This window comes from Pseudopodoces humilis, chromosome 22, assembly GCF_049639895.1.
Source record: "Pseudopodoces humilis isolate 2021_Gansu_Grassland_sample_001 chromosome 22, ASM4963989v1, whole genome shotgun sequence".
Taxonomy (NCBI): Eukaryota; Metazoa; Chordata; class Aves; order Passeriformes; family Paridae; genus Pseudopodoces; species Pseudopodoces humilis.
In genome coordinates, this window is record NC_142221.1 from 8,789,833 (window position 1) to 8,813,101 (window position 23,269).

At 48.4% G+C, this 23,269-nt stretch overlaps 1 protein-coding gene across 10 annotated transcripts in view; it reads right to left on the reverse strand.

The window, feature by feature from the left end:
* The window catches only part of CACNA1B (calcium voltage-gated channel subunit alpha1 B), a 233,113-nt gene that overhangs the window by 58,784 nt on the left and 151,060 nt on the right, over positions 1–23,269 (reverse strand). For 6 of the 10 annotated variants that reach the window (XM_088065810.1, XM_088065808.1, XM_088065806.1 and 3 more), the window contains 8 exons: positions 21,725–21,831; positions 14,708–14,770; positions 8,442–9,266; positions 7,108–7,334; positions 5,385–5,505; positions 2,354–2,483; positions 1,718–1,777; positions 872–978 (listed from right to left, as the gene is read on the reverse strand). In XM_088065810.1, the coding sequence (XP_087921936.1) occupies positions 872–978; positions 1,718–1,777; positions 2,354–2,483; positions 5,385–5,505; positions 7,108–7,334; positions 8,442–9,266; positions 14,708–14,770; positions 21,725–21,831 (1,640 nt within the window). The remainder of the gene's footprint in view (positions 1–871; positions 979–1,717; positions 1,778–2,353; positions 2,484–5,384; positions 5,506–7,107; positions 7,335–8,441; positions 9,267–14,707; positions 14,771–21,724; positions 21,832–23,269) is intronic. The other 4 variants (XM_088065811.1, XM_088065815.1, XM_088065809.1 and 1 more) reach the window with 1 other exon arrangement.

Below are 23,269 nucleotides of genomic sequence, written 5' to 3' on the forward strand. Positions count from 1 at the left end.
GTGGTGTCCACAAACCCAGGGATGATGAACATTCCCCTAATTGCTTGGGGCTAATTTAGCAGAAGATTAAACTCTTTCCAGGTCTCTCCTGTTGTTTCTCAGGAAAGGATTTACAAACAACAAAAAAATCCGAGTGGAAAATTTCTTTCCGTTCTCCAGCTCCTGAAGGTTGGAAGGACCCGCATTGCTCTTCCTCTGGTTGTTTCCCAGGAAAAAAAGAGCAAATGAGAAGCTAATCTTAATTTTTAAAGAGTAATTTCTCCGTGTTTGTTGCTCAAAATCCTCCTTGACATGAAAGAAGAACGTGGGGTATTATTTTAAAGACATAAATACAGAGCTGGGTTTGAGGGAGGGAGCACTAAAAGTGAAACTCAGTGGAAATACAGAGAGAGGAGAGAAAAAGAGAGAAATAGCAAAGGTTTGTGAACCAGAAATATCCACAACTCTGGAAATAAGGGTTTGCCAAGAGTTCACGGAGTTATCAGCTGATTTCTTTAATTGTTTTTGCAAGATGAGAGCAATTCTTACAACCACTGACTGGAGACACCAAACTGCCACAAATTCTTGCAGGGATTTCCTTAAAATAACTTGGCCAGAGAGTCACAAAAATCTTGGTTTTGTGTTTGAATGAGCAGTGAATGGGCTCAGCCTAAAGCCGGGAGCATTTTCACCAGATTCCAGGACACAATTTTAGTTGGGTTTATTCTTTTCCTCCCATCCCACCCCCTAGGAGAGGAAAAAGGGCAGGAACTGAACATTTCGGTGAGAAATGGAGCCACAAACATTCCACATCCACTGTCCCTGTGCCAGGGTCCTGCCCCCTCTGTCAGCTATTCCCTGGGATTTGGGAGGAGAAGGAAAATGAACTTACGAGAAGGCAAAAGCCACCAAGGCCCCACTGACCACAATGAAGTCCAGGATATTCCACAGGTCACGGAAGTAGGAGCCAGGGTGGAGCAGCAGCCCCAAGTCAATCATCTGCAGAGAAAACCCAGGAAAAGGAAGAGTTTTATAAAACATGGCCCAAATCCACCCTGCCAAGGGCCAGGAGAAGGTTCTGGATCAAAGGACCCTGCGCTAATTGCTGAGATACTCGGCCGAGCTGCTCCTCTCTAACAGGCAGGGAAACTCTCCCAAAAATGAAGCTCCAATCAAAAAACCACAACCAAGAGCTGTAGAAACGAGAGCTCTCACTGCTCCCTAGGATCTTTTTCCACACATTAAAATTAATTACAATTAATCCTGGTTTTATTCTGCATCTCTTCTGCATCTTGCTCTGACAGGAAAACCCAACTCCTGCCTTACCCCAACACTGAACCCTGATTTTATGGAATTGTGCTCTCTGAGAAGTCACTGCCCCACAGTCCTGGCAAAACCTGTCACCCTTCTGAGTAAAAAGATAAGTTCTCCTCTTTTTGAAACCCAGAATCAGCAGTTATTAATATTCCTGCTCAGTGCCAAAGGAAAAGGGAAGGATCAGGAATTTCTCAGGAAGGTCTGGGCTCTTCAGCTCCTGTTGTCTTCACAGTTCTCATCCTCCTACACAGCCACAGCTCTTACAGATATCCTGATTTTCCTCCATAAAATATGAGATTGAAGCTGCTGCATCTGACTGTGGGAGCTGCTCCCAAGTTAAAGCTCTCCATCCTTCCCACCTCTGCCCTGCATCAGCTTCTCACAAATAAATCTGAATCTTTCTGCTTGGAAAAGTCCTTACCTTGATCACCATCTCAAAGGTGAAGACTCCTGTAAATATATAATCCAGGTATTTCAGAGCCTGAGTGGGAAAGGGAAATGTGTGTTAGGGAAGGCCACACACTGAAATAACCTGCACAGGAGCAAGGTTAAACATCCAATCCAGCTGGGATGGACAAAAATCATCTGCTGGGAGGGTTTCATTTAGGCACAAACCTGAATCATCTTAAAATTTATGATTTAAAGCAGCACTTCCCCAGTCTTTGCCAGGCTGCACCCAAGGCTGGCTCCAGTGCCCCTGTGTTTTTGGCAGGTTCAGCAAGGCAAAAGGGGCATTTCAAAGTGAAATGTTGGAACATCCTTTCCTAAGGGGTTTATCCAGCAGCCTGTCCCACTGCACAGTGGGGTGTGAGCTCTGCAGCTCCTCCACCAAAGCCACACAACCCCTGATTTCCAAGCTCTCAAACTCAGGTGTGGCTGAAGCAGCAGAAAGGGGCAGGAATTTGAGCATTTTGATAGCAAAACAAAGATAATTGGGGTGTGTTACCAAGGACAGCTCTAATTCTGCTTTGCCAGCACGGGGAGATGGGAACGCGCCATGGGTCGGCGAAAGGAGGAGAAAAACACCCGAATTCTGGGAATTTTGGGTGTCACTCACATCATTCCTGGGAGACTCAGCCTGGACAGGGTCCTCTGCAGCCAGGGCGATGCTGCTGAGGGCGATGACGATCAGGATCACCATCTCAAAGTAGCGCAGGTTGACGATGTAGTGGAACAGGCGCCGGATCCTGCAGGGACAGGAGCACAGGGAGGGGCTGTGAGGGGGGGGAAGCTGCCACAAACCCAGCAGGAGCAGCACCTTTGGCATTCCTGCTAAAAGAATGGGAAGAAAATATTAAAAACAGGCTTTAAATTGCAGTTTGCAGCAGATCTGTGGTGAGAGTTAAATAAGGGAGTTCAATGTCTCTGCACTGCTCTCTACGCCCTCTGCAAAGCAACAACATCCATTTATCTCTTTATCTATTTATCTCCCTATCTATTTATTCCTCTAGCTATTTATCTCTCTACCCATCTGTCAGAAGGGCACTGAGAGCTTTCAAGCATCCACACTCAATTCTACAAATTATGTTTATGGCACTCCCCCGTCCTTCTCCCTCTGAACTGCCAGGTTAACGCCCTGTGAGTTCAAAACAAGGTTTGAAATCCTTTTAATGTCAACTAATCCCTTTAAAATGTTGAGACTCTCAGCTGAATCTGCCTTTGTGGCTCTGAGTGTTCCTCCCACCAATCTCTCTCTGCCTGCACTTTACTCCAACTCACACTTCACAGCACAAATACTTCACAGGAATAGATTTGATTACTTCCACCTAATCTTTTTATTCACAAATTATGTCCCAGGAAAGTGGTAAATGCTCCCATTTCCAAGCAATCCAAAACTCTTCACAAATTGAAGCTAATAATTCCTTCTGACCACAATTCCCAAATCCTTAACTGCACACAGAGCTCTGCATTTGCACCATATTTGTCAGCTGAATAAAGGACTTAGCCTGAGAATAATCAAATTATAGATTTAACTCGCCAACAACTTTGTTATCTGAGAATGTATTTCAGCTCCTCTATCCCATTCCCTCTAAGCAAATATCTGAACAGTGAGAATTAAAGTCTATTTTTCACATCTACTTACATACTCCTTTTCTTTGGCTGGCTAATGGATTCAGAGTGGAAAAGAATACCAGAGAAGCAAATCTGATAGACAATAACCTGGAGAAAAGTGCTTTTGTGGAGCCCTTAACTGTGGTTTTCCATCTGCCAGGAGGAGACGATCATCTCCGCGCTCCGAGAAGCCACAGAAGTGACAGGCAGCATTTCCAAAAGCGTTTGTAGCCATAATTCCTGCATCAAACTCAATTCATCAAAGCAATAACAAGCCCCTATTTTTAGCTCCTCATCATTCATAACCAGCAGTGAGATGTGGGAGCGTTTGTGAACCGCCAGTGGGGCTTGAGAAATCACTTCACAGCCCTGCGTGCTCTAAGAGGGTGGTGGCACTTGGGGGGAAAAAAGTGGAATTTATTTCTGCTTCCCTGAACTGTTTTCCCCTCTGGCAGCACCTGGGTCACGGATCCTCAGCAGGGCTGGGAAGGGAGATGGCAGCACTGGAGTGGGGAAAAGCTGCTGAGCACAGAAGGAGCTCCCTGGAGGCAGCCAGAACACCTGGGGGGATGCAGCTGGCTCTGCACCTTGCCCACAGGAGGAAAAACAAGCTGCTGACATTCTTGGGACTCTGGGCTTTGGCTTGTTGTTGCCCCTTGGCTTGCTTGTAACACGTTTTTATCCCCAGTGAATTTTGTTTTTCCCAGTGGTCTTTCAGCACAGGTTTTTTCTGGGGACAAGTGTAAGCTGGAGGAAGCTGAAACAACAAAGCAACTGAAAGAACCCCCAGATCTTGGACTCTGAGGCTCAGGAGGTCCCAACTGGGATGAGAGGGGAAAGAAAAGAAGAAGGAAACAAGGAAATTTTGCTGCTTCTCAGCTCAGAGCCCCTGGGCTCAGCACCTCTCACTCCTCACCCAGCCATGCTGCCTCAGCAGATCTTTCCCAGCTCATTTTTGGTGGTCATTTCACAGCAAAAAGACCAAATATTAGAAAAAAAACCATTTCCTTATCCCTCCAGACAGAGGCCAAACTCCATAATCCAAATTTGGCTCCCCCAGGTCATGGTCCCAATGCTGCCAGAGCTCCAGGAGCCAGCTGGGATGCCCAGGGTGGGATTGTTGGGGTGTCTGTCAGTGATCCTGGTGGGTCCAGCCCAGCTCAGGAGATTCTGGGATGCTGTTCAGGGTGTGGGGGTGCTTCCACCAGAGGGGCTTTTGGATGTCAGGGCTGAGAACTCGGAGCCTGTTTTGTTCCATGACTGCACAGATGTCACAGTCCTCAGCAGCAGGAGGAGAACTCATCCTCCTCTTCAATCCAGCTGCCAAAGAAGGGCTCGAGTTCCCCTTTGGTGTCTGGGCAGAGAGAAATGCCCAGATGTACAAGTTTACCTGATCCAGAGAGAAACCTCTGCTCCAAGGGGACCTCCAGAAGTTCCAATCATCCTCCCTTAAAATGTTTAAAATAACTCACAGCCCTTCATGTCACAGCAATTCCATCCCCTCTCCCTGCTGCTCCTGCAGCCCTCCAGAAGAACAGATTCAGAATTTCCAGGCTTTGAGTCCAGAGCTCCCCAGGAGGCAGGAAGAAATGTCCCAAATCCCAGCAGATCCCACAGGCTGCACTCCCAGCCTTGGCAAATAAAAAATATCCAGGTTTCCCCAGAAGTTCAAAGTCTGCAGTGACACAAAGCCACTTTATGGAAAGAACAGGAATTCCAGCTGAGGAACCTGCAGGAATTTTCTGGTATCCAAACAGCCCTCAACCTGCTATTCCTGATAAAATCTTTTCCCAGCAGTAGCTGTGCTCCTGTTTTTTGGGATCTACATCAGCAGGGTCTGCCCTAAAAAAAATAAAGCATTTTCTTTTCCCTGTTCTGATAATTTATCCTCCCAGGAAAACCAACAGAATAACAGTGTCTGACCCACAAAAATAAGCTTTTATTTCATGTCCCAGTGTGTTTTCAGAGGTGAAAATCCCACTCCTGTTATTGCTTTGCAGCACCTGGAACCCGTGGTTGGTGTTTGAGGAACTTACGGATTTGTGGGGCTGAGGATGAACATGGAGCTGTAAGGCAGGATTGGTTTAGGCCCATTTTTCGTCAGGTCATCGACGTCTTTCTTCTCCTCTGTTTTGCTTTCAAACTCCACGTTGTTCACTGGGAATGGGAATTCAGGGAGAGCACAAAGGAGAGGGTTAAAAATGGAGCCTGGAACAGCTGGAAATGCAAAGAGTGCAGCTGGGAGAGCAAACAGCCTTTGGGAGCGCTGATTAAACGGGATGAACAATCATTGCATCATTATCGCTCCGGAGTCAGGCAGCTCTGCCCCTCCACTGATGAGCCAGGAAATGAAACCATGAGCTGATTGATCCCAGAGCTGCCAAAGGGCTGGAAAACCCATCCCAAAGAGCAGGAATTCTTAGGGAGAGGGGTCAGCTTGAAAGAAAATGAAAAGTCTGACCAGCCTCGTGGAGCAGGAGCACAACTGGCTCTGGAACACATAAAGAGCAGATTTATGGATGAGGTTTAATGATCTGGGGGCTGAACTTCCCAGAAATAGGAAAAGAGACCCGGAAAGGATTTCTTGGACCCCCCTGAGCTGTGCCTGCATCGTGCACCTCGGTTTGGCCAGAGCTCTGTGTGAAAAGGTGTGCAGCTCCATCCTGCAGCAGGTTTTGGGATCTCCTCTGAGATTTTTCCCAACCTCCCTCCCAAAGGTTGGAAATTCTCCCATTCTCATCCTGACTTCACTTGCAGGGTATTTACGGGATAATTTACTGAAGATAATCTCCTGTCTATGAACTGGGTAACATTTTATGCTGCAAATTCTTTTCTTGGACATAAATAAAGTAGAAAGGCTCTTCCATTAATTCTCTGGGCCTAAAGTCCAACAATCCCCCCCTTTGGAATGCGTTCAGTGCAGGGCTGTTATTACTTTTTATTTTATTTTGCAAGAAAATGACATTTCATTGTGTTTGAGTGACATGTTCAATAAAGTCCTTATTGCATCTCCAGTCAGATCCAGAGGAAATGGCCAGGAAAGGGAGAGGCTGATAAATTGTGATTGACAGGAACTCAGCATTGCAATATAGGAAAATTACCATTGAAAAGGGGGAAGAAGGGAGAAAGAAAGAAAGAAAAAAAAAAGAAAGGAAAGATAAATCTTGTGGCTGACAAAAAGCACAGAGTCCCTGCCAGATCTTGGCTGTGCCTCTCGGAAAGCAGAGTCCTGACAGCCTGAAGTTTAATGTGGACCTCTTGGATTTCACACTGGGATTCTCCTCAGCTCCCCAGGCTGTTCCCACCAGGGATCAGCCCCAGGGTGGTGGGAGCAGGCTGGGGGAGCCTGGGCACAAGGACCTTGGGACCATCTGTGCTGACAGAGCCAGGGCAGAGAGCTCTGGGGAAGGACAGGGAGGGCGGATCTGCTCCAGCTGTGATGCAGAGGATTGTAAAAAGCTCTGGAATGTCACAGGATCCCAAAGCAGCAGGATCACACGTGGATGTTGCTTTCCCTGCTCCTCCACCTTTCCCTTCCACAAAGGGAGTGGCCTGGGGGAATCTCCAGGGAATGTCGGGTGTTTTCCAGAGCCACCAGGCAGCCAGGAACCCTCGCTGAGTTCCTGCAGTCCGTGTGGCAATTACAGATCCTCTCTCACCAAGTTCCCTGCCTGCCTCTCCCGAGGATGGAGAGCCCCCACCACTCCTTGGACATCTCCATTTCCTGGCAGTGGAAAAGCAGAGGACAAGGGCACTCACTTGGAATGACAGTGGTTTCCCCTGGAGGGGCAGTGATGGTGACAGGGATGTTCACAGTGGTGGTTTTGTCCAGGGGGGGCTGAATCATCCTCGTCACGTTCTTCTGGTTGTCGGCATCCTCGGGCTGCTCAGGCACCTTCTGCAGGTAAGTGCTGGGCAGGGTGTGCACAGGGACACTGCCAGGGCCGCTGCCACTGCCACTGGCCTCCAGCTCACACTGGTTCTCCCTAGGAAAAAACAGGATTTGTTCAATACAGCCTGGGAAAGGTTCAGAGAGCACATCCCTGAGGCTGCACCTCGTGCTGGCTTTGTTTCCTCCACAGAAATCCTTTGCAGGACGAGCTCTGATGGCAAAATTTGGGATCTTTTCCTCTGAGACCTCCCGAGCCAAACCCCAATCCCAGCATTAGGAGGGGGCTGTGGCACTGGACATCCTGGGGTCACTTTAATGATTCCATGAGCCACCCCCCAGAGCAGATGTAAAATCCTGACACGCTGCCCCCTAAGGCTCTCCCATGCCTCATTTAAACCTGGTGATTCTCTTTTCCAGCTTGGAACCGTTCTGGAACGTGGCTGTCAGCAGCTAAATGGCTCCTGCTCTCCTCTGCAGCAGCAGCTCTGCTCCAGTGAGGAGGAAAGGGAGCCCGTGCACATGAGCACGCTGAACAGCAGGCAGAGTGTTTGAAAATTCAGCTGAAAGGAAGATAATTTAGACAGGAAAATTATTATCTCAGTGCCACTCACGGCTCTCCACGGTGACATGAACTCTATTCTAAAGAATCCCAGTGCAATTTCTTTTCCATCAGACTAATAAAGCTGAAAAGGCAATCTATCCTTCTTTATTAACTACTCCAAATGCTTCACCAGGGCTGTTTTTCTCACTTGACTTACATAAGAATTAAAGCAAATGGGGGCTATCGTTGCTCTTAATGGAAGAGGCCACGTGCTGGAACAACTGGTGGTGCAGCTGAAGGCTCCCCATTAAAAATGAAAATCAAAGGGCTGTAAGCAAGGCTGGCTGAAATTTAAAAAATGTCCCTCAGGAGCTTTCTTCAGAAGCTGGGAAATTCTCTGCTCCACTTGGTGTCCTACAGGGTCTGTTGGTGTTCACAGCAAGGATATTTCCTGCCTTAAACCTCAGCTCTTTTACAAACCAGAATGGTCTTTGGGAGCCTCTGTCACTGCTGGCCGAGGCAAAAGAGATCTGTGGGTTGTGGTGGGAGCTGGTGTGGGGACAGGGACAGCAGGGACTGCCACAAGGGATTTTCTGGAACACATCTGGGGTTTTGTGACCCCTGAACCGACCCGGGCAGGGTCTGGCAGCACTCACTCACTTGGGCTGGTGATTCCGGTGCTCCTTCTCGCCAGCCTCCCCTTCCTTCTCCCCGCTGTCCTTCTCCACGGACTCGTAGGTGGACAGCGCCCTGTTCCTGAGCCGGTGCCGCCGGTGGGGCTCCTCTCCGTTCTCCCCCTTGGCCGAGGGTTCTCCATCCCTGTTCCCGGAGCGGGACCCTCCGCGGTGCCGGGAGCGCCGCTCGCCCCGGCCGCCGTTGGCGGTGCCGTTGCCCTCCTTGCCCGGCCGGTCTGAGGAGTGCCGGTGGCTGCGGTGCCTGCGATGCTCCTTCTCGGCCCCTTCCTCCACCGAGCCCCGCCGGTGGTGCCTCTTCCCCCCTTCCTGCCCCCTGCTACGGTCGCTTTTCCCTTCCTTGCTGCCCCCTTCCACCTCCTTGCTGCGGCTGCGGTGCTGCCTGTGCCGCTCCTCCTTGTTGGCCGGCCCGGTTTCACCGCTCTCATCCTTGGTCACGTCTCCCTTCTCCTGCTCTCCCAGCTTCTCCTTCTCCCGATGCCGGTGGTGCTTCCGTGGCGCTTCTGCCCCATCAGCAGAGGTGGATTTGGGGTGCTCCACCACCTCCTGGACATCCACGGGGCTCAGCTTGGTGATGTTGTTCCTGCCTTCGCTGCGGGGCTCCACGACCAGCGGCCGGTCCAGGTGTGTTTTCATGTCCGGTCGGATGTGCAGGGTGGTGGCGTAGCGCACCCGCTCCTCGGGGTCCAGCTCGTTGTACAGGGCCTCGCAGCTGGCTCGGAAGTTGTGCATCCGGATCTGGCTCGTCCTCTGCTCCCAAACCGACTTGGATTTGGAGGAATTCTGCTGCTTGCTAAGGGCGGGAGAAAGGCGAGAAGTCAGCACCCGGCTTGGCGGCAATTCCCTAAATACCGACCGAAAAATAAAGAGGGAATTCTCAGCTGAGGTGGGGAATTAGAGGGTCGAACCAAAGGAGTAACAGGGATGGAGAGAGAACATGAGCAGGGAAAGCCAGCAGGATCATCCGTGTTAGTTTGCCCACACATTATGAGATCAGCCCTCTGGAAAGGAGTTATTCTGCGTTTCGGAAATGTGGAAGCCTCGGGAATAGTCTGAAGGATTAAAACATCAGCACACAAAAATCACACACCCCAGCCAGAGCTTCGGAACAGCCCACAAAGCTTCCCAAAATTAGCAGCACTTTTTTCCCCACCTGGAAATAGCTGGATGAGGAAATTAGCGGTGAGCAAGAGAAGTTAGATCAGCAGGAGGAGCAGGGAAAATGAAACGTGTCCCTGAGGATCTGAGCCTGCCACCAGCCCCTTCCCCTTCCAGCCAGCCCCAGGGGTTGTTCTCCAGCTGTGCTGCTCTGCTGGCTCATGGAACAGTTCTAAAACTGCTCTAAATCCACAGCATCCTTCCAGGTGAGCATGGACCAGCCAGCTCACACATCACAGGAAAATGGAAAAGCACAAGAAAGGAAAACTGTCCTGTGCACCAGGAAAAGAGCCCAGAGAGTGGGAGAGTCACACACACAGATCCATAAAAGATCCTGAGCTGGGAGGGACCCCCAGGATCACCCAGCCCTGCCCAGACCCCCCAACATCCCAGCCTGGGCATCCCTGGAGCTCTGGCAGCCTCGGGGCCGTGCCCATTCCCTGGGGAGCCTGGGCAGTGCCAGCAGCCTCTGGGGGAAGAACCTTGCCCTGATGTGCAGCCTGAGCCTGGCCTGGCCCAGCTCCAGCCGTTCCCTGCCTGCTGTCCCTGTCCCAGAGCAGAGAGCGGAGCTGCCCCTCGGGAGGAGCTGCAGCCCCCGGGGAGCTCTGCCCTCAGTCTGCTCCAGCTGAACAATCCCAGTGCCCTCAGCTGCTCCTCATGGGCCCCTCCAGACCCTTCTCAGTATCCCAGGCTGAAGATGAGATGGGAACACCTGGAGACACCTGCTCATCTCTGTCACCTCTCCTCTGCCATGGCCTCAAGGCTTTGATTTCTCAGCACTTGGGTTCTCACCACCACATTCAAAGTGACCACAAACCCAACCAGGGTTTGAAGGTCGTGAAGGGAAGACTTTTTCTTTTCCTCCTAAAAATGGCAGTGACTCCCCAAGGCAAAACAGGAGGAAATCATCAGGCAGCTCCCACAGCCTGTCCCTCGCTGCCTGTGCTGAGCCCGTGCCAGCCAAGGAGGAGAGAAAATCCCTCAATCAGGCTGGATGTGGTGAGGAGGAAGGCTGGGATTCAGGGCTGATCCTCAGCCCAGCTCTGGCACGAGCTGTGTCACTGCAGGAGGGGTTTTGCACTCGTGTTCCAGTTCCACCAAGAACATCAATCAGCTTTGAAACGATCTCTGAGCTGTTCCCACTGCCCATCACTCAGGGCTAAGCGAGAGGTGCTGCCAGGGAACTGCACCCCTGAGAACCTGCAGGATGCAGGCAGAGCACTCATCAACCCAGCCCGTTCTGCTCAGATCCCTGTGTTAAACATCCCAACCTGCAATTTCCCAGCACCTGGAAATGAGCTGCATCCCTAACGCTGACACAAGTCACGGAGGCGAGCGCCAAAACCTCCGGCACAAAGCCTCCCGCTGGCTCTGGGCACCAGCAGCTCCAGAGCAGGAGCTGGAGGCAATGACTGCACAGCCATTCCTCTTTCCACAGGGAAAACACTCCAGAATTTTTTTTAAAAAAGGCAGATCAGGATATTTAAAAACCCAGTCAGGAAAACGCGGCGCCTGTGAACTCAGTTCTTACTGTGAATTGAGGGAACTGACAATGGTCAAATAAAGAGATTTTTAGGCTTCAGGCATTAGCTTGAGCCTGTGTGAAACCAAGTCACACAAGGGTGTGACACACACTGGCATGAGGAATCATAAGGAGGAATCCAAACAGTCCCTGGAGAGGGAAAACAACCTCTGCAGGTGTTGTTCGGGTCCTTGTTGTTTTCTTGCAAGAAACAGTCAGGGGCTGTTGTTCCCAACTGTCCAATGCTGGTGATGTGTTTGTTTAATGACAATAGGAGTTTTATCTCTCAGACCTGTCTATAAAAGATCTGGAATATAATAAAACTTGCTCTCTTGTGCAACCTAGAAGAGAGTCTGTGTTGTGCCTCTGAAGTTCCTGATACAGCACAACAAATTGTCTCTCCAGAGCAGTGAGGAGCATCCCAAATCCTGTCATCCCAAATCCTGTCATCCCAAATCCTGTCATCCCAAATCCTGTCATCCCAAATCCTGTCATCCCAAATCCTGTCATCCCAAGTCCTGTCATCCCAAACCACCAGTCAGGAGCCAGAGCCAGGGCACAGGGGCTGCTGAGGGAATGGGGGAGAAGCACCCGAGCAGGATGGGCTCCGTGGGGACAGCACTGGGAATTCCAGAGCCAGAGCAGCAGCAGGAAGTGGCAGCTGCTTGTCCAGCTGGATTTACCCAACCCCGGCTCTCTCTGAGTCCCCACAGACGCTGAGCTGGGGGATTTGTGGCAGCTCCTCCTCCCCTGGCACTCTCTGGGCACGGGGACAGCCTGGGAGCTGAATTATGGCACCCCTTAAAACAAAGCTTCAGCCCAGCTGCCTGCCCGGGAGGAGATGCAGAGCAGGGGTTTAGAGATGGAAAAACATCAACGGGGCAAAAATGAATTCCTCTGCTTCCCCCCTCATTTGGGGCAGGGAATTCTGCACAAATCAGGGCAGGCACAGCCCAGCTACAGCATGAGCAGTATCAGTTTTATTTAAACTGATCAAAAAGAGGATTTGTGATAAGAAATATTTACACCACCAAAAAAAAACCCCACAAAAAACCATAATGCCAACTCCTCATCTGAGCCCTGCTCACTGCTGGCTGCTTAAAACCCTCCTGAAGCCGTTAAGGAAATTGTCCTGGAAATCACTCCTGACTTGCTGACATCCTCCAAACACTGCTGGGAATTCACTGCTTTATTCCCCATCCCATTTTCAGGAATATTTGGAGGCTCTGCTCCATTCCCAGATCCTCCAGGCAGTACCAGCTGCACTGGTTTTCCTCGGATTAAGACACCAACAAACTCCTGCCTGTGGCTGGAAAGAAAACCCCACAATTCCTGAAGAATCAAATAAAATTCATATTAATGAATCAATGACTAATATTGGTTTAAATAAAAACTGCAACCACTGTGTGGTTTGTTTAAGAAAGATAAGTGTATTTTTAGTCAGATTCTAATCTTAGGGTGCTCCTTAATGATTCAAGATTTTGTTCCCATAACCTTTGAAATCGCTGCTGCACTTCATGGAAATCCTTAAAATTTTGCTGCAGTAAATAATGAATGAAAGCAGCCTATGGAAAGATAATAATTCAATGTTAAAAATAACCACACATTACAGGGTGGCTGTGAAATTCTGTGCTTCAGATAAAAGGGAATTTGTTGTTAAAATGCAACAAAACCTTTCCACTCAAATCCTATTTTCTGTTCACGAGCTCAGGGTTCATAAACTGCACATTTCCATTTTCCACTTGGAAAACACAATGGGATGTTTCACTTTGGGCTTGGTGTGCACAAAGCCCAGTGTTTTATCTCTCTGTGAGCTGCTGAACTCAGCTCTGGTGTTTAAATAAATGTGTTTTCCCAGTGAACCTGGAGTGTTTCATCACCTGAATCATTCCTGAGCTCCCTTGGGAGAGGCTCCGAGCATTCCCATGGAGCTGGAGCTTCACAGACACGAGAACCAAGGTGCAGAAAACACTTTTTCAAGTGTTGTTATCTCTGAGGAGAAGAATTATCCTGGTTTGAGGTAATTATTCTCCAAAATTATTCTTGAACCTCTCCAAAATTATTCTTGAATTTGATTTTGGTTTTAGAAATTCCAATTTATAGATAATAAAGCACGTTATTTTTCTATATCATTATATGAAATTTAATAAGTTGACGTATAAATTTTGTCTATTTATAAACTGGATTTTTTTGATATTGCAGCTTCACTTTAGAATTTGACTTAAGAACATGGAATTTGTCACATCCATGACTGGCAGCCATGGATCCTAATAAAAATAAAGAGCAATACAAAGAAAACCTCAAGTTCCTGGTTTGGATTTCAGCACCCATTGCAATTTGAGGATTCATCTGAAAAATTCAACGCCCCACAACTCTTAGAACTATCAGAAAACTCCAGCACAATTATTCCCTTGGCTGTGTGTCATCACCTAGGTACATATGAACCGTGAGCCACCACAACAGCTCAGTCCCATCACAGAAGTTAAACTCATACAAAGCATTGAATTATTTTAAATAAAACTTGTCCAAGATCCAGCAGTGCCCGAGGAGCCCCAAAACACCCTGGGAAATACCAGGGAGGAAAAGCTGCTGGAAAACCTCCTCGGCTTCACAGTACCTGGGTCCCTGCCGTGGGGCCAGGACAACCCCCCAGGCTGGAATTGCACTTACTTGAGTCTCCAAAAGCATTAAAGAAGAAAGACAAGGTCACACAGTTCAAGGATAACGCAAAGGATGCCGGCGGGGGCGGGACGGGAGCTGGTGAGGAGTTTTTGGGGTTAGTCAGCAGCAGTCATGATGTTTTTACCAACCTGCTCGGTGTCAAAGCACACCCTGACTCACAGCACAGCCAGCAGGATTGGATTGGGAGGAAGCACATGGGTGAGAGAGAGTTTTCCACTGTGTTTGCTCAACTCCAGCTCCAGAGGAGTTGCCAAGTGCCTCATTTGGACAAAATCTGTGGCTTTATGCTCCAGCTCGAGAAGGTCAGAGAGCAACGACATAACCAGCTTTTCAAGAGTTTTCCAATTTAGTCTCACTTGGACCCCGTTTCCAGAATTCTTTTGAAGTCCTCCTCCAGTTTTCCCTCCAAGAGAGCTCTCCTGGTTCTCCCACTGAACCCAGAGTGCAAACACTGGTGGAACATCAAAGCCAACAGCCCAGCACAGAATAAACACAGAGAACAAAAAGAAATACAAGTGAGAACAAGACAAACCATCAAACGAGGAGGGACAGGAGAAGAGAGGACAATAGTTCAGGAGAAATGATGGGAAGGAATGAAGGGAGAAAAATGGAGGAAGGAAGAGGGGGGAAAGTCACAGTCGATGTATGAAACACAAGAGTTGCTCACAAATCACAAGCATCAAATGACAATGACGCCTTCCAGTCCTTTCCCTGGATGTTGGTCTGGAGGCTTTCCACAAATGATGGGAACGATTTTTGGGGGAGAAAAACAAAAACCACGGGGAGAGTGAAGGCACCAGGAGAAGGGGAAGGTTTCTAGAGGTCTAAATGAGAAATCCACTTAGTGAATATCGTAACAGAGAGCAACTCACGGTGAATTTACGCTGGAGACTGACGAGCTGCGAGATACAGTACCTCGAGTTTGCTTTACAAAACTGCACATGCAAAAAAACAAAACAAACAAAGAAAACAAAAAGTGAGAAAAGAAAAAGCCGAAAAAACAAACAAAAAAAACAAAGAAACAAACCAAAAAAAAAACCAAACCAAACTAGCAGAGAAACCATAAGAGACATCGGGAGGAGACTCGTACAGGCCGTGTCCTGTCGGATGCAGACGGGGAGGAGACCGGGCAAGCTCCAGGATTGTGGAAGCCATGGACACATCACCCTCTGGAGAACGGGGACACAACCAAAGAGTTCAAAACGGAACCAAAAGGGAGCCAAAAGGAAAAGGAGACCAAAAGGCACACGGTGATCTCGGGGCTCCGGTGGTACTCACACCGCCAAAGTCCTGCAGGAGCCACCTCGGGGGAGCTCTGGCTGGAGCCACGTGGGGATTGTGCTGCAAATCCTCCTTTCCAACTGGAGCAGGATGCTAATTCCTGCTCTTGGCACCAGGGCAAGGGCTGGGCAGAGGAGCTCGGGCTCCAAAATCCACCTGAGCTGCAGCAGCTGGTGCCAGGCGACTTCTCTTCGGTGTCTGCCTCAGAGCGGCTCTTTGGAGGCACCTGCCTCTCTCCTGGGACAGGGATTGGGATGGGCTCAGACTGCCCAGAAATGGGCACTGGGACTAAAACCAGCTCTGCTGCAGCAGGGCAGGGCCCTGGGGTGAAAGGAGCTTCCTGCAGCTCAAGGGATTTTGGCCATTCTCCTCCATCTCCTCCACACCATTTCTGTGGGGGTTCTAAACGTGGAAACGGCTGAATCACACAGGAAAGGCAGGAGATCCACGGAAAACCAGGATTCTAAATATTCTCATCCATCCTGGCTCGAGGCATTAATTTTTTCCTAGCACTAAATGATCATTGTTATCATTTTTACAGCATTCCCAAAACCCTCCCCAAGACTGAAAATAAAATCCCTTCACCTCCTGATTTGCCTTTTCAGCTGCAGCATTTTTCCTCCTGCTTTCACAAGCATTTAAATCTGTTAACAATCAATTCTAGCCAATCAGGAGGCCCAGTGTAAAATCTAATGTTCTTTGGGTATTACAGAGGTAAGTTTTAAATGTACATTTATTAAAATTAATGGATTGTTCTAAACAGGAACATTGGCTCAGATAATGCATATAACAAAAAATCCAGAGGTTAAGAAACCAGGAGTGAATATAAGAAAAATGATGGGAGGCATCATAAAAGTTTTGCTTGAAGCAAATAATCTGCTGGGCAGCCAGGTGAAGTATTTTACCTAAAGCTCAGGATTTTGGTGTTTGGCTGGTGTCAAGTGAAATAGGAGCAGAGGCAGAGTGGGGGTGACATGTCCTGCACGCTGGCCAAGGAAATGATTATTTCCAGGTTGCTCAAGCTGGGGACCTTTTTACTCTTTGGCAGCAAAATCCTGCAGAGAACAAGCCCCTGACTGCAGAAATTCCTCAGGCATAACCAAGAACTGCAGAAATTCCTCAGGCGTAACCAAGAAATTCCTTTGGGAGAACTTGGGATGGAGGAGACCGCACGGCGCTGCCCTGATTTACCTGGAGTCAGCACCAAACCCGTGCAGTGCGAGATTTGGGGTTTAATTGTTGGAAGCAGATGAACATCCCTCAGTGGGAGGCTGGGATGAACCTCCCTGTGCCTCCCTGCCTCGTGTGGCAGGATGGAGGCCACGCTCTGCCCTTGTCACCCGAGCAGGGAACGTGACACAAGTCCTGCAGTGCTCCGGGGTCACCGCTCTGCTCCCGTGGCTGGATCCGCCTTTTTGAAAGCGTCAATTTGCCTGGAAGAGCCGTGTGTGAAACCACAGAGCCAGCACAGCCTCCTTTTCCAGGGCAAAATGACAGCAGGAGTTGATTTTCACTGGATGCTACTTACCAGGAAGGAGGGACAGAGCCCAGAGAGTGCCTTTGGGTGCGGCTGAGCAACACCGACGGTGAGGACAGAAAGGAAAAGCCACGGGAGGAATCAGAACCTCACACACTGACACACTCCAGGGGAGGGGGAGAGGGGAGAAATCACAACCAGCAAGAGAAAAAGAACACCTCTTCTAATCTACACCCCCCAGCACAGCACAGGGCACGGGCTGGGTGTTCAGGCTGCTTCTTGCTGGGTCCTGTTGGTTCTCCCAACAGAGACGTGGGAATCAGCCACGCTACTCCTGAGACAGAAGGAAAACATGGAACCTCCGAGATGGAAAACCTGGAGAAACAGAGCAGTTCCCCCAGACCTGTACAAAAGGGCCAGAGGAGTCAGGGTGAAGTGACTGAGGTGCCACCTTTGGTGGCTTCTCTGCCTTGCTCCCCCTGACAGGCGCTGTCCCCCTGTGGGACTGCGATTACAGCTCCCCTTCTGTGAACAGCCCCACATGGGACCAGCAGAAACCAGTCCTGGAGACAGAAGGAGCTCTTTGAAGGCTGGAAAGTTGTCCTGGGAAGCCCAAATAACTCTGGAACAGCAGTGGGCAATGTGACAAGCTGTGTTTAGGTCTGGTGCCCATGTCCAGGAGCTGTCTCTGCCGCTGCCCACAACGTTTCATCCAGCACCCAAACTCTCCTCCCACCCAAAACTCACACCCATGATTAAATGATTTCCTTGGATCTGGCTACAATCTGTAATCCATTACCTCACGGAATTAAAAAACCCCCAGACCTCGTAAATCACAGAGTGCAAAAAGTTCCTCAGAGTGTGGCTACCTGCCAGGCTCCTACAAATTTGGGGGTGCTGAAAAATCGCTGTTGTAAGGTTTTTCCCAAGAAAGGTGAGGAGAGGGAATGCTGTGGGTGCCAGGTGAGCCCCAGGCTGTGCCCAGTGGTGGCAGCCCCTTTTGTACAGGCCATTGGTGCAGCTCTGGATGGGATAGGAAAGGCAAAGGAGGAACCCAAAAATGGGAATTCAGGCATCAGGCCAGGCAAAACCAGGAAAAAGCCCCGTGTTTGCTTTGGGGTCTTTGTGTGACCCACAGGGATGAGCCCGAGGGTTCTTCCTTCCACTGGCAGTGGCAGCAAAAAGTGCTTTGGACATCCAGTGCCTTGGAATTGTCCCCTTGGTCCCTCTCCTCCCTGGTCTGGCTGCCAAGGGAGCTGCACCAATGGTTTGCCCTAAAAACCCCTGGCTCTGTGAAGCCCTTGAGGTGCAGAGGCTGAGCAGGGCAAACGACACAGAGGGGCTGAACAAACCCAGAACTCACCTCCAGAAACAACAAAGCAAGGAAAACAAACAAACAAACAAACAAAAAAAATCACAGAAAAAATAAAAGAAGAATGAAACAATGGGCTCGAATCAAAGACATCTCCTGTCAGCATTGCAAACAGAGACAGAACCAACGCACCACCCTTGCTTTTCATCCTAAATAAATCCTTCAGGGTAGAGTTCACCAGGTGAAAAAGGAACCGTGGTCAGACAAATCTGCTCAGAGAAATGATGGGAGCTGGATGAAGCAGGAGCTCCAAACCAACACTTTTCATCCTGAGCAGCCACCAAACAAAAATCCCTTTCAGGATAGAGTTCACCAGGTGAAAAAGGAGCTGTGGTCAGACAAATCCGTTCAGCTGAATCCCTCTGATGCAGGAGGGAATTTCTGGGAGCTCCAAACCAAGTGCAGGATGTTGTGCAAGATAATCAATCCCTCCCCAGCACGGCAATGATGAGCCTGAGATCCCTGGGGTCCCTCAGTCACAACCCAATCCCCGGCTCCACCAGCATCCAGTTCCAGGTGGGAAGGTGAAGGTGCCTCCCTGAGCAGGCTGGAACACTGGATAACACCCGGTTCCTTGCGCTTAGGAAATGGAAAAACAATAAATGGGGCTCAGAGCAGAGGAGGGGGGACAAGGGGACAATTCCAAGGTGCTGGATGTGTAAATTTTATGGAGTTCAGTTAGGAGGGGTGGCTGGGGCAGGAGAACTGGTGATTGAATGATTCCCTTGGGTCTGGCTGCAACTGGAATCCATTACCTCGTGGAATTTAAAAAAAAACCCCAAACCTCATAATCTAAAGAGTGAAAAAAATTCCTCTTCAGGCACAGCTCACCCTGTACTGGCACAGGGAAAATTCCAGAGGTGGAGGATCCAACACTGGGAAGAGCTGGAAGGAGGTTTAGGGAGAGCAGAACTGACAAGGGGAGGGAAGAAATCAGCACCTCAGCCCTGAGGCAGCACAACCAACGTGACTTTTTCACCAGGCTCAGCCCAGGGACAGCTTTGTCACCTCTGTGGGAGGTGGCCAAACACTGGGAGCAGGAACATCGTGATTAAGAAAATCCAAGTCGTGGTGCTCTCTGCCACCACCCTGTTTGGACTGGCTCAGGCAGGGGAAATATCAATGATTTCAGAGCATCCATTCATGCCTGCTGTCAGAGAAATCCATTTTCACCTGGTGACAAAATAACATTAGACTATAAAACTATAAAAAGTAATCCTGAGGGGAAACTACAAATCTAAATTGATTGGGTAGAGCCAACTTTGAGCTCAAGCCCAGTTTTCCCAGGCTGAATCCTACAGGGGTTGGACTGTCAGTTCTTTGTACCCTGAGTTTTACAGGCTACAGGTTTCTGGTGATATTTCCATTTGCCAAAAATTCCATTTCTAAGAACACCCAGCACTTCTGGCACGTCCAGCTCTGGATCTGATCTACCAGGACTTGCCATGGTCACGGCATCTTCTCCACCCTCAGAGCACCGTGGGGATTAAGAGCAGGAGAAATGAAGTGTTGGGGTGGATTTGGGTTCCAAAAGATCCCTACTCAGCCCTGCTGCACTGGAGAGAGAGATCCAAGGGGTGGGGGCTGGAAATCATCTCCTTATTCAGGATTTAGGGGCTGCAAACCACCTCCCTGTCCAGGATTTAGGGGCTTCCAAGCCCCTCTGCAGCTCCCTGAGGATGAACATTCCATCCCTCTGTGGGTTGCTCACCTGGCAGCTGGATTTGATCCTTGTGGGTCTCTCCTAACTTGGAATATTCCGGGATTTATGTATAAAACAAATTTCTTTGACATGGATTCATGTCAGGGATCAGCAGCAGCCACCAAACCATCCATCCCCCTCTTCCCATCTCCCAAAACATCCAACTCCTCCCTTGCCTGCTCCTCCAGGGCATCATCCCTTTGGGCATCAACCTCTGGACCTAAATGCTGCTTTTTTTCCCCAAATCAAAGCCCCTTGAGCTTTGTGAGTGGCCGTGGGAGGCTGTGCAAAACAATCCTTCCCATTGCGCTCACGGGAATTTTCACACAATCGGAGCAGGGCAGACTCAGTTGGAGGCAAAATAAGCAAAAATCCACATTTTTGCCCTCACTTTGAATTGTTGTCACAAAACTCTCCTTGTGGCTTTGAAAACCTGGTGAAAAATCACGGGAAAAGGTGATTTTAGGCAATTGCAAGCAAGGAAGTGAGTTGGGCTTTTTTCCTGCTGATTTCTAAGAAATCTTCCCATGCAAAACACTTTGATTAAAACAGAAGCAAATAAGCACCATCATCAACTTGCATTTTAAAATACCAGAACCAAGAAATTCATCAAAGAGCTGGAGCAATTATCCTCATTTGACTTCTTTTCAAGGCTGGCCAGAAAATAATTGTAAGGAAAAAATGGTATTTAAAACTATCAAACAGCCAGAGCATAAATAGGAGCTGATTACAGCAGTAATGACAAAATAAAATGGTAAGAAGAATAAAATAGACAAATTAATAATATTCTTTTCCTTCACATGTAACAAACTGGCTCCACTTGGCCTTTTGTCTTTGCTAAAGTGGATTAAAGTCCCAGTAAAAAGAGATTTCCACCAAAGGAATCCGGCTGCAGTTCAGGTTTTTTTCCAATAAAATTGAGCAGGAAATTTCTTTATTTTATGCTTGAGCTTCTCCAGCCCTTGGAGGTCTCCCCTGTAAAATGGGTCTGGAAAATATCAGCAGCTCCCAGTAAAATTCAGGACCAAACTTTTTGGTGCTGATGCCGAAATTCCAGAAGAATTCAAGGAACCTTTTCAGTAAATCCTTGTGAGGTGTCCCGGAAGAGAATCATGGAATGGTTTGGGTTGGAAGGAGCTGAAATCCCATCCCAACCTCTGCAGGGACACCCTCCACCATCCCAGCTCGCTCCAAGCCCATCCAAACCTGGATATTTCCAGGTATGTCTCAAACACAGGAACCTGGACAATTATTTCCACCTACAGCTCGTTTTTGAAGTTGGAGGAGAAGTTGGGCCCAAGGCAAAACTTTCCAAGGGTTTTGGTACCACAGAGCCTGTGCTTGTCCTCATCCATCTGAAAATTCCAAAGGGATGTTCCTACCTCCAAAATGTTCATTTTGTTCCATCCAGCTCCTTCAAACAGCCAGGAAAGAGAATTCCAGCATATTTTTCAGCTACTTAAGGGGACACCTTTGCACTTGAATTCTCAAAAATTGAAAAACTAGTTATTAATAAATAACTGATTAATTAAAATTAATAATTAAATTAAAATAATTAATAAAAAAAACCCCTCTCATTTAAAAATAGTTATTTCTGTGCACACACCCCTCCCCTCATTAAAAACCCGAAGTGGGATGTTAACACTTCACCTGGTGAAATCTATCCTGGGACAGTTTTAATTTTTAATTAAAAAAATAAAATAAAATAAAATAAAATAAAATAAAATAAAATAAAATAAAATAAAATAAAATAAAATAAATTAAATTAATTAAAATTTCATTTCATTTTTCAATTTTTAAATTTAAATTACTCAAAGACAAGGCATTACAAAGAGAACCAAACTGGAGGAAATCCTTCATTAAACTCCTAATTAAGCGCCTGGCACTGAAAGATTTGGCCAGAGCTGGTGCAGGAGGGTTCCCAGGGATGCTCCAGCCAGACACACCAGAAAAAAGGGAATTTTCTCCCAAAGAATCAAAGGGTGCTTGGGATGCTCCAGCTGGACAGACACACTGGAATAAAGGGAATTTTCTCCCAAGGAATCCAAGGTGCTTACGCAGCTATGGAGATGTTGGCCGCGGACATGGGGCTGACTTCGGCCACCTCCTTGGCCTTCTGCAGGGCCAGCTTCTGGTTGGTGGCTTCCTCCATCTCCTCCTCGTCCTGCAGCACAAAAGCAAGAGAAATCAGGGAATAAATCATGGAATAACAGCAAGCAGAGCTCCCCAGAGCCTGGGGCTGCCACTGGATGCGGGAATTTTAATTTAGGGTGGATTTCCCTGCAAGGAGCCCCAGGTTTGGCCCAAGCTGAGGTGGGAAAGGCCAGGTTTGGTCGAGAGGGATTTTCACCCTCACAAACCTTCTTGGCTCTCCTGTCAAGCTTTGTGGAGTGCCACAGGTCTGCCCCTGCTCCCCCAGGGCGATGCTGGAGGGAGTCGTGATTAAAATAACGAGAGCAGACAGATCTCCAGCTTTGGCCTAGGAAATTAGAGAGATTTATCCACTCTGAATTCCATCTGCATAAACAGCTCCTCGCTCTGCCTTTGGTGCTGTTTGCTTCAGCTGGGCTCATTTGGAAACTGTTTTCCTTTTCTCCTTCAGAAGGAAAAAAAAAAAATAAAAAGATGGAAAATTGATTTAAAAAATCGTTACCATGTAAGTTTTTGGTTGTATTGTTGTTGGTGTTTTTTTTTCACCCCTTTGCAAATATTTGCAATTCTATAACCAGGCCTGAATAAAAGACCTGCTGAGCAATTATGCAAAGTCAATATTTCTCAGCTGCCAAATTCCAGTAAATTTATCAAAGCTTTGGGAGCTCGTTGCAAATCAAGGGTGTTCAGTTTAATCCTGGCCCACAGCTCAGCCCCAGGACCCTGCTGGGGTGGGAAAGCAGCAAAGCACCCATGGATCGGGATAAATTCACATTCATTGGGAAAGAAAAAGCCATGGGGATGAGCAGAGAAAGGAATCAATTGCACATTTCCCATCCCAGGTTTGCAGGAGAGCAGGACTGGGGCAGACAGATGCTGTCACTCAGGTTGGGATATCCCAGATGTGTGTCCCCAAATCCTTGTGCCCCCCAGCTTTGCCCCCTGGGACTCAGCAATAACAATCCCAGAGTGGTTTCCACATAAATCCTTGTTTGCTACACAAATCCTTGTTTTCCCCACAAATCTTTGTTTTCCACAAGCAGCTCCTGTGAAGAAAATCAACTGTTCCCATCCCAATCCAGCAGAAATGTTATCCTCAGGACATAAGTTTTCAAAGGAATAAGACCCCAATAAAAAAAAAAATATTTCAGGTTTGCCTTTCATCCTCCAGGTAAATTCAAGTTATTTCTTCCTTTGAGGGATCTCCAGCAGCCTTAAAACCAAAAGGCTGCTGATTTTCCTTTCTCTGCCCCTAAAGCACCAGGTGCAGGATTTAAAACCTCTTTTAAATCTGTGGTTTCTGCTCCATTCTCCCGGGTCCCTCTGTGATTCTCCTGGATTTGACATCCTGGAGGAGCAGCAAAACGCAGCTGCTCCTCGCTCAGAACCAGCTCAGTCCTCAGCAGATGCTGCCTTTATAATCTCCCTGTAGCTCCTTCCATGCAGATATT